The 11,427-nt window shown below is 38.8% G+C and overlaps 1 protein-coding gene across 2 annotated transcripts; it reads left to right on the top strand.

Moving 5' to 3' along the window:
• The first annotated feature begins 4,726 nt into the window (after nt 1–4,726).
• LOC135076379 (solute carrier family 22 member 1-like) lies at nt 4,727–11,424 on the top strand. 2 transcript variants are annotated; one of them, XM_063970872.1, is made up of 6 exons: nt 4,727–5,980; nt 6,069–6,297; nt 6,394–6,649; nt 6,922–7,569; nt 8,114–8,295; nt 11,353–11,424. In XM_063970872.1, exons 1-6 carry the CDS (start codon nt 5,769–5,771, stop codon nt 11,407–11,409), a joined length of 1,584 nt encoding a protein of 527 aa, XP_063826942.1. In that variant the 5' UTR covers nt 4,727–5,768; the 3' UTR covers nt 11,410–11,424. The 2 variants fall into 2 exon arrangements, with proteins under 2 accessions (XP_063826942.1, XP_063826941.1); XM_063970871.1 differs by lacking the exon at nt 11,353–11,424 and adding an exon at nt 8,910–9,118.
• The last annotated feature ends 3 nt before the right edge of the window (nt 11,425–11,427 follow it).

Genomic DNA, 11,427 nt, shown 5'->3' with positions numbered 1-11,427 from the left:
TTTCTAGGTAGTTGATCAACTCTCGGAAAATAATAAACGGCATTTGAAATGTACTATTTAACGTATGTATTTTAGTAAGTTGATTAATTTACGGCGTCTTGCCGTTAAATCATCCGACAAAGGCAAGGTGCACGTTGATTGGTTAAAAGACTCACGTGCTTTTATACCGCTCCCCGCCACCCGGCCGCCGCCATTACCGGTTTAAACGTAAACAAATCTATCTAGTCCGTACTTGTTTTTCTTTATTTACAGTAGTAAAATTAGCAATTGTTGTTTTGTTTGATAATAATTCTCATTATAACGAGTCATTTTATTTATGATTTTTATTTATGGAGTCTGTAGTGGTAGAAATAAACGAACAATCAGAGAGCAATACTAGTTTTGTCGATTGAGAACACTTTGATGCAGAGTTACAAAAGTACTACAGTGGGCTAAGTACAGAAAATAAAATATAACTCTGAGCTCAAATATATCTTTTTTAACATTTTTTATTTATTTAATTATACAGGGTGTTAGGTAAATGGGTATATGATCCGACACTAGCCCATGTTAACATGGGCATATAAATGGTATGGTGAAGTCAGAAAATTGATATCTTCATTTTAATCATTTTAATTTTCATACAAACCGGATTTTATAAAATTTATTTTGTATGAAAATTAAAAAAATTAAAATGATGATATCAAATTTCTGACTTTCCCAATCGTTTTTCAATGTGGATTTCTTGAATTTAAAGACGAAAATAATTATTTTGATCGTTTATTAATTATTAAAAATTTTGTTCAAAATGGCCTCGGCAACGTATACACTCACGACATCTTCTTCTCTTCCAATCCACGAGTAGAAAACGCCTTTGTAGTAATAAAAAGAGAAAATTAGAAGAAGATGTCTTGAGTGTATACGTTGCCGAGGCGGACATTTTGAACAAAATTTGTAATAAGTAATAAACGATCAAAATAATTATTTTCGTCTTTAATTTCAAGAAATCCACATTGAAAAACGATTGGGAAAAGGTTTTTACATTGCATAAGATAAATATTTTTTACCTGTAGGTGTTAAACGTGCTATATTCACACATAAAGGGGCTATAAACACAAATTTCGCAAATCAGTCCGAGTAGAGTCAATGCACTAATTTAAGTAATTTGTGAAGTTGTTGTTATTATTTAAACAAGATTAGTATACCGTTTGAATGAGGATAGACTAGAGAAGTTTTGGTAAAATCCGAAGATCGCTATCTCTTTTAAAAAAGAAAATTATACCCATGTAAACTTAAATGTTCAGTCCATTTTTAACTTTTCTGAAAACTTCAAAGCTGAATTTTAAAAAAACTAGATGATATTTGCCAGTAAATTTAGATTTGATGCAACCCTACATTAATGCACGTCAAAACAAAATATTTACTTTAGGGCTGCGCCTAGTAGTTTTTTTTTAAATCGAAATTAAATGATGCGATTTGGGTATTTTGGTGAAATTACTAAAAAAATTAATTTAAAAGTAGCCGCCTGGCATGGAACGTGTTATGGGGGCTGAAAATATAGGAAATGACCCATTCTATCCGCCAAATCATTTTGGCACACGATGCGCCAAACACCCTGTATATCTCTGTTTTTTTGTTGTTGTTGCATATCAATAGTTAGAGTTACTAAGTCGTAAAATCGGATAATAATAAAACAACAGCACGTTAAACAAGTTATAGCCGACACTTAGGTGACCTCATAAGTGTTTAAACTTTTTATTTCTTATCAAAATTGGACACCAGATTTAGCCCATTGAAAAAGCTAAAAAAAAGCGTTCTGTTCTGAACGAAGAACGTCAGTAACAACAGGAGCCTGCATTTATGAGAAGGTTCAATGTTGATAATAAAACGGGTTCATAATATTTATATTACATCGATTTACGTTGTATCATTATTGTTTAACTACAAATAATTTATCTTCCGAATTATCTAATCTAGCACAATACGGTTTTCCCAAATTTATCATTTCATGATTCGGTTTTTAGGATAAATACTTTAAAATAAAACAAAATGATAAAGGATGCGATCTTACAACTGAAGGAGAAGTAGGTAGGTGTACTAATTCGTGTCCAATTTTAGGTTTACCATTGGACGCGGCCCCGGGTTAAAGATACGGGACACACACCCATTTTTTTTACGTCGGGAAATGCTTTGCGCATACCCACTGGTCGATGGGGACGGCCAGTGGATTATGTGAGACTCTCCCCGCCTACCCACTAAAGCCCGACGGTTTCCACCAGAACCCAAAGAAACGGAGCCGCGAGCTATTATCCTAGTTGGACATTCGTCCGCAGCTCCGCCTCAGGCTAGAGGCTCGCTTGTCTCATCAACTCGGCGGGCCTGTAGGGCAACCTGTAACTCACAATTGGGCCGGAGGCTGCCGGGTCACGATGCAGGGGACATCTTTAAAGCCGGGGGCTGGCGGGGCCCATTTTTTAGAGGGCCGCTCTCAATACTTCTCTGATCAGCAGAGCTGATTGAGCAGCGGCATAGAGCAGACCGTAATCCTATACGGCGGCCGTCCTGTCAGGGCCGCGTGGAGAAAACCTGTATAAAAAACACTGGAAGAGGAGAATGGGGGTACCCTAGAAGCCGGAGTGGGATCTGTGGGCGAATATGCAATCTGAATTTAGAAACCGGATCAAAATGTAAATGGCATGGCCTTCCTCACCGTGGGCCGGTTGAATATAAATGCTGAGTCGGGGTCCCATTGCGATGGGCATCGTTGTGCGACAGAGTGACACTGCTCAGTTTACTTTCTCTTCCATTGTATGTTTTGTGTGTTACCTCTGCCTAGTTTGCTTTTTTCAACCGACTTCAAAAAAGGAGGAGGTTCTCAATTCGACCCGTATGTTTTTTTTTTTTTTTTTTTTTTTTTTTCTATGTTTGTTACGCGATAACTCCGCCAATTATGAACCGATTTGAACAAATCTTTTTTCGGCGTATAGGTAATACCTCAAGGGTGGTCCCATTTAAATTTAATAATAAAAAAACAACCCCCAAGGGTGGAAAATTGGGGATGAACTTTTTTATACGCAATATCTCCGCCGATTATAAACCAATTTGAACAATTATTTTTTTGTTGAATTGGTATTATCAAAAGGGTGGTTTCATGCGAATTTGAAGAAAATATTTCACCCCCAAGGGTGGAAAATTGGGGATGAACTTTTTTATACGCAATATCTCCGCCGATTATGAACCCATTTTTTTTGGTCTCAGTGTACTGCCTACCTTCAGTGGTAACATCAAGGTAATAATTAGTTAACTAAAAAGCAAGAAATAAGTAAAATTTTATAAAAAAAAATAAAACCGACTCCAAAAAACCTACACTAAAACGTAGAAAAATAATTACTAATTACCTACTTATTTATTAGGACGAATTATTAATATTTATGTAGGTATACCATGATTGATACTTTTGGAGTCGGTGCAGGCAAACTTTACATGTTTCATAATCTTGGCACCGACTCCAGAAGTATCAATCATGGTATACCTACATAAATATTAATAATTCGTCCTAATAAATAAGTAGGTAATTAGTAATTATTTTTCTACGTTTTAGTGTAGGTTTTTTGGAGTCGGTTTTATTTTTTTTGTCTTTTGTGATGTCCATTGCAATAAATGTTTCTTTCTTGTTGCAGGCGACGATGGTGTGGGAGCAGTTCCCGTTCGCGCTGTTCGCGGGCTGCGCGTGCGTGTCGGGCGCGCTGGTGCTGCTGGCGCCCGAGACGCGCGGCGCGCGCCTGCCCGACACCATGCGGCAGGCCGCCGACCTCGGCCGCGCGCGCACGCCAAGACAAACTTAAATTCAAAATGCACCAGAATCGCATATTCAGCTCAGGCTGCCTTTTTAAAATTGAAGAAAGGCCACTGCACAACTGGTTAAACCACCATCACCAGAGTCATTAACTTCTAGAAGTCTAGTCATAAAGTACCTATTAAAAGATAATTCGAAAACATTTTTTGTAACATGAAGCTTAGATTTTAATTTGGAGATAATAATAAATTGTACTTAAGAACTTATTTTAAAAATAACAGTAGATAATTGATTCCTTATTCAGAACAAAGATTGGAAGATAGCTTATATAAATAAATTATTACTCTTTAAGGTCTGTCATTTTATTTTAATAACATATAACTGGACTATTGTTATGAATGAAACGTAATATTTATATTACTTTATTCGATTCAAAATTTGCATAGAGTATCCTTTCAACCCACATTTTTTCTGGCCTTGTCTGAAGACAAGGACAACTTTCTGAAATTAGTTACATTGCTTCACATTTATTGCCAGAACTCGGCGCAGTAAGGTGTAATTTCAACGTATTCCATGTGACTCGTTATGTTGATTGTTGGCTCATAGCTAAGTAGCTAGCACAATCGCGAACGATCGACTTTTTTTTTATTCCAATCACTGTAGTTTATTAATACTAGCTGTACCGGTGTACTTTGTATACCTACTATCTCGTCAACTGTGTGGTGTGACGTAAAGTTGTCAATTGCAGAATATGGCGGAATGAATGAATTTATTATATCAATTTTATTATTTCTTCTGTGATTCGTAAATACTTGTTCTGCTATTCAGGGCGGAGCGAAGTAGCGATTAATTCATTTGGTGGTTAATCCAACACATTAGAGATCATTAAAATCGATCTAGCCATTCCTGACTTATAAATAACTGGATTCAATGGTGTGCAGAACAAGTTCACCGAAGCGCACGCGCTGTGTGTGGCAGTCATCGCGGGCCGCGCGTTGCGACCGCGCACAATTCTTGTTCCCAGTGATTTTACAAGTTTCCAGTTCGATAAAGTTGTTCAACGAAATAAATCGACCAAAAAGATAGAGGTCGATCGACAGTCATGATAAACCTATCATTCGCGACGACGCCGCGACATTATAGTGATAATAATAGCAACACGTGCTAAAAACCGGAAAAGTGATTGAAGTGTTAAGAAGTTAAAAAATACCAAGATTGGTGACATTATGTAATAATTGAAGATCAAAGGGAAAGGTATGAATAGCACGAATGAAAATAGTGAAATAAGATTAAATTCTGGTTATTTTACTAGTCTACAACCAGGTACATAGAATATCAATTATGAAGATATACATTTAATCGGGTGATAACGTTGATAAAAACTAATATTTGATTTCGAAAGTGTTTTGATTTAAAAAAAACCTTATTAAAGTGCAAAGAAACTTAAAACTCTCTAAAAGTAAACAAAACTTTAATGTAGTCTAAACAAAAAGTGAACTATCTATCACTGCTATCAAACACACAACGGCACACAAAAAGTATTATAAATTGAAGTTATTGGGACAGTTGTATGTTTTCATAAGAAACCTGTTGTTAACCGAGAATGAATTAGACCCGACGCAATGTTGATGTGATCCGGTAAGGTGTTTGTGTTCAAACAATCTGTACCTACTTTAAATATCATCGACGAGCGTATTTAAAAATACGTTAAAAGACTACCTACCAAAGATTTCATCAGAATAATTGAATCACAAATCATTTTATCACAAATAATGGTATCAATTTGCCATGCATATTTATTATTACACATCAAATGACACCGGGGCCATACATCATTGACTTATCCTCATTCCCTTCTAAAATATACAAGTAGGAAGACGTTATAAAGATAACATTCCAAAAATACGACTAGCTAATTTTTTTAAATAGAGACACATTTGTATGTGAAAAACTATTTGAGAGCATAATTTAAACTATAAAATCGGTTAGAATAATGGCGAACGCAGATAGAGAACAAACAGAAGTTTTAAATCGAGAAACACAGAATGTGGAGAAATCTCTAGACTTTGACTCAATATTGCAACAGGAGGTGGGGCAATTTGGCTGGTTCCAGGTGCGGAATCTTCTCTTGGCCCTAATAGCCGTGATCTTTTTAGCATGGAGCAATAATGCCTATGTATTTACAACAGGCAGAATTTCAACCAGGTACGTACCTAAATATTTACATAATTGGCACGAACAAAATTAAGATAAAATAATAATTTATCATATGCATAAATTATCTCGATTTCAGGTGTCATATTCCAGAATGTGACCTTGAGGAGCCTGAATTTAGTCCTGACTGGTTACTTAACGCAATTCCTGGTACCAGTCACACTTCCTTCGACAACTGCCAAAGATTCGGCAATGCGACTGCCGGGCCACTCGAGCCAGGCGTCTGCCCTGCCGTCTGGTTCAACCAGAGCCACTTGAAGAGTTGTGAGCGGCACCTGTATCAGAATACAAACACCGTCGTGTATGATGTAAGGTATATTTTGCATTAATAGTGACATACAAGGCACACAAAAAAATATGTATTTAATGAATAGTTGTCTGATCACAATTTAATCTTTCAACAGTTTAATTTGGCCTGCGATGAAGTGCGCCGCACACTGATTGGGTCCATCCGCATCTTCGGGACGCTGTTCACGCAACTGTTCACGGGGTTCATATCCGACCGCTGGGGCCGGCGGACGGCGCTGGTCTTTACTGCCTTTAACGGCGCTTGGCTGGGAGTTCTCAAATACTTCGCGTATAATTACGTTGGTTTCATAATTTTGGAGTTCATTCAAGCTGCGATCGGCGGTGGGACATTTCAATGTGCTTATATCCTGAGTAAGTAACCATTTTTGAACACCTAGATTAGGGTAGCGCAGGACTCGTCGTTGAGTAAATCAAAATCAATCAAAATCAAAAATATTTATTCAGTTTAGACCACAAGTGGCACTTATGAATCCTTACTTAAAATCCTTGGTCTAGCAATTAACGTCTTTTGGTTGAAAGGATGAAGGAATAAAACCTGATTATAAGAATTTTACTGAATAATAATTATATACATATATTTGCTCACCTAGCAGTTTCTTTAACTGATTGTTTATTATTTTCAGTCCTAGAAATGGTTGGTCCAGAGAACCGAGTGCTGACCGGTGCGATCATGAACACCGGCCTGTCAATCGGCCTCGTTACGTTGAGCCTCATCGCGTGGGCCGTGCCAAACTGGAGAGTCCTGAGCCTCGTGCTGTTTACACCTCAACTGCTTACTATTTCGTACCTTTGGCTAATGGGTGAATCAGTCCGCTGGTACATAACCAAAGGCCGGTACGAAGATTGCGAAAAGTCCTTGAAAAATATAGCGCGAGTCAACAAGAGACAACTATCTGAAAAATCTTTAGAGTTTCTAAGAAGAAAAACAGAAAATGAAATTCAGTCACGAAAAGATGACACAGAAAATAAGAAAAAAGAAAAGGAACCATCACTCATTAAGCTTCTATTTAAGTATAAACCTGTACTATTTCGGTGTCTTACGACCCCTTTCATGTGGATCACCTTCACCTTAATTTACCAAGGCCTCACGATTAATGCAGTGGGTATATCCGGGAATAAATACCTCAACTACATGGCTGTGGCATCTTCCCAAATTCCTGGATTCTGGATAGCTAATTTTCTTTTGGACAGATTAGGACGAAAACCAGTTTTGGCTGGTGCTTATTGGATATGTGCTGCATGCCAAATAGGATATATGTTCATACCCAAAAGTAAGTACTTAGGTAATTTAAACCAGTGACATAAATATACAAATATGTACCAGACAGACTAATAGGTAGACTAATTTATTTATATTACTCTTTATGGTACTTATTTAAGTCATTTGTATTTAGAAAGGCAGGTATTAGTATTGTGTAAACTGTCTGAAACGTGCTTGTACTTTGAGCAATAACGTGTCAATATGAGAGAAGATCCTAAAAACGAGAATAGTATTTAAATTTTCATTGACCTAGAACAGTGGTTCTTAACCGGTGGTCCGCAGACCACTGGTGATCCCTGGAGGCATTCCAAGTAGTCCACGAAGACATCGTAATAAACAAGTGATGTGATGTGATGAGTCGAGTCAATACAACGCAAACGGCGCACAGTGGGCGAGAAATCGACCTCCCCTTGCATAGGTCATTGAAAAAAAAAAAGTGGTCCTTGACAAGACAGAAATTTGGTAAAATGGTCCCTCGTGACTTAAAGGTTAAGAACCTCTGACCTAGAAGAAGTGAGAGAGATAGCATTATCTATGAGGTCGGTCGGTTTCAGATCAATACGCGCTGTCCCTGGCGTTCTACCTGACGGGCAGCAGCTGCAGCGGCGCGATGCTGAGCGCGCTGTACATCTTCACGGCCGAGCTCTACCCCACCCCGTACCGGCACCGCTTCTTCGCCTTCTCCTCCATGACGGGGCGGTTCGGCTCCGTCTTCGCTCCGCTCACGCCCGCTTTGGTGAGCTGAGACCTTGTATAAATACGGCGGTATACGATATTTTTAAGACGGCGCGGCGGCGCGGCCATCCGCGCCGCCGCGCCGTCTTAAAGATTATGCCGAAGATTAGATAACAAACTGCGGACGCGACACTTGTCGACACGTGAATCACAAGTGTTTATTTTGTGACATAACTATGTTGCAGATAATATGTTTGATTAACGTTTTTTATGATGCACCGAGAAGGTTATGACGGATCTTGAAAGATCCAATCGAAATATCGCATTGTAGGTTAAATTATTTTTTTTGAGGTACAAAATTAATAACTTACGTCGCTGACATAGTCCGACGGTTTAGCAAGCTGAAGTGGCAATGGGCAGGGCACATAGTACGCAGAACTGACGGCCGATGGGGCAGCCAGGTTCTGGAATGGGAGCCGCGTACCGGAAAACGCAGCGTGGGACGTCCACCCCCAAGGTGGACCGACGACATCATAAAGATAGCAGGGAAGCGCTGGACACAGGCCGCTGCCAGTCGATCAACATGGAAAGCAGAGGAAGGCCTATGTTCAGCAGTGTACGTCCTATGGCTGAAATGATGATTATGAGATACAGAATTTGAACACTTGTTTTCAGAGCGTGTTAGTGTGGGAGCAGTTCCCGTTCGCGCTGTTCGCGGGCTGCGCGTGCGTGTCGGGCGCGCTGGTGCTGCTGGCGCCCGAGACGCGCGGCGCGCGCCTGCCCGACACCATGCGGCAGGCCGCCGACCTCGGCCGCACGCGCACGCCAAGACAACCAACTACCGAATTTACGCGAATTTAAAATAAATAAGGAGACCAATAAAATTCATGTTTTTATTGCTATGCTTCGACTTACGAATTCAAACTTGTTCCGTCTTGCCTTTTTGCGAGTGTTCCACTGATGATGTCAGTCATGAGCATTGAGCAGTCTGATTCTATGTTCTTCTGATTAATTCCGTTGCGGGTCTAATGACAGTTTAACTTTCCCCCGGGACAAACTTGACCTTCATTGGTTGGGTTTTTGTGACGGTCAAGCTGTAGATCCTGGCTACACAGGAGTTGCAGTGGTGGGAACGAGAGCTGGGAATAGTTGTTCTGCTATGCTTCGAACGCGCTGAAAGTTTTTCTATTTAAAACCTAAAACACCTAGGTATATAATTTATTACGAACAAGTAGGTAAGTCCATAATGGAAGTGACAATTCAATTCATTGAAGAATAAATCTAACGGCATTTAATCCACAAATGTCTTACAGTCTTTTTGGATCTTAAAAAGGCTTTTGACACCGTTTCTGTGCCTATTCTTGTGCGCAGGCTTGAGGATATAGGAATAAGAGGCACTCCACTCCTACTATTTAAAAGTTACCTGGAGGACAGAACCCAGGAAGTAAAAATTGACGGCTTCATCAGTGAAAAAGCAACAGTCAACTTCGGAGTCCCGCAGGGAAGTGTCCTCGGCCCAACACTCTTTTTAATATATATAAACGAGTTATGTAATCTCCGGGATGTTGGGGGGAGGATTTTCTCCTATGCGGATGATACTGCTGTGGTGTTTACTGGCAACACTTGGAATGAAGTTCTTGTACGGACTGAGAGGGGCTTGAATATCATATTCAACTGGCTCAGAGATAACCTCCTAACATTAAACATCCAGAAAACTAATTATATTTGCTTTACTCCATCTAACAAATCACAACCTAACAGTAATTTTCAAATAAAAATTCACAATTGTCGAAACCCTGGTAACTTGAACTGTACTTGTCCCCCTATAGATAAAGTCAATCAAACCAAATATCTGGGTGTTATACTTGACCAGCGACTCAGTTGGTACCCACACATGGAGCTCTTAATCAATAGAACCAGAAAGCTCACTTGGGTCTTTAAGTCACTGAGACAGGTCATGACAAATAAATTAAACAACAAAATCTACATAGCCCTAGCTCAGTCAGTACTTACATATTGTATCCCAATCTGGGGTGGTGCAGGCAAAACCCACGCTCTTGAATTAGAAAGAGCTCAGAGATCCCTCATCAAGGTCATGTATTCTAAACCTTACCGTTTTCCTACGGATAAATTATATCAAATTAGCGGTCTACTTACAATTAGGAAACTTTATATTTTGAACCTTGTACTGAAATGTCATAAATCTTTAACTCATGTCGACCTTACCCACAAGAGAAGGAAAGATGCTGTTGCGCCTGCCCCCACAATACGTACAGTTTTTGCCACAAGGCAATATTTGAGCCAGTCTGCCTTTGTTTACAATAAAATTAATAAATTACTGAATATTTACCCAATGATAACTCATACTTGCAAGGAAACCTTAACTAAATGGTTATATTCACTTAATTATGAGGAGGTTGAAAACCTACTAGTACGAATTATTTAAACAAATTTCACCACTAAAACCTGACTGTAAAACTCACCATCACGATCCCTGTATGCAGTACATACATTTATACTGATCCCAAGGAACCCACTCCGTAGGGCATACAGGACAGACTCGTGACAAGACACATAGTATTTGAACATGTTCATATTATTCATGCTTTAACGAATACATATACTACACATTCACACCTTCACACTCACATTTACACATTCACACTTACACACTCACACTAACACTCCTACACACAACCACACATAACGAGCATTATCCTATTCTTTTCTTTTTTTTTAATATACTATCATTAAGCGTAAATCTTTCTATGTCAATGAAAGAGAGTCAGTAATCAACCATAACTTATTACAATATACTGCTGTAATTTTCTTACATACCAAAGTAAATGCTTACTTAGTGAACTAATACTCCTAGAATTAATTAGAGATATCCTAATGGGAAGTAGCGAGTTATTCCCAATACAAGTGTCTCTGACTACTTACCGGGAAGACTCGGTAATAACTCTGTATACAAGTATTTTTGGAAATAAATGAATTTTTTTTTTATTTTTATAATCCAGTCATTTGGTATAAAATAAAGTTTTCCGGGAGTATTGAAAATTAGTATTTATAGATTTCGATGTGCTATTTAGGTAACTGCTCTAATTTTACATTTCAGCTTTGCGACCTCCTACTGTTGCCGCGGACGCCGCCATATTGGAAAAACTGCGCCTAATAGTTGATTTTGTACTCT

This window comes from Ostrinia nubilalis, chromosome 11 (assembly GCF_963855985.1).
Source record: "Ostrinia nubilalis chromosome 11, ilOstNubi1.1, whole genome shotgun sequence".
Taxonomy (NCBI): domain Eukaryota; kingdom Metazoa; phylum Arthropoda; class Insecta; order Lepidoptera; family Crambidae; genus Ostrinia; species Ostrinia nubilalis.
The sequence above is the reverse complement of the archived record's forward strand: the minus strand, read 5'-3'. Positions and strand labels throughout refer to the sequence as shown.

What these genes read in the sequence shown, in the direction of transcription:
- LOC135076379 (XM_063970871.1), top strand. Translation starts at nt 5,769, where the DNA reads ATGGCGAACGCAGATAGAGAACAAACAGAAGTTTTAAATCGAGAAACA. An exon ending in CAAACACCGTCGTGTATGAT is followed by an intron (nt 6,298 to 6,393) that starts GTAAGGTATATT and finishes ATCTTTCAACAG; the next exon opens with TTTAATTTGGCCTGCGATGA. An exon ending in TCAATGTGCTTATATCCTGA is followed by an intron (nt 6,650 to 6,921) that starts GTAAGTAACCAT and finishes TATTATTTTCAG; the next exon opens with TCCTAGAAATGGTTGGTCCA.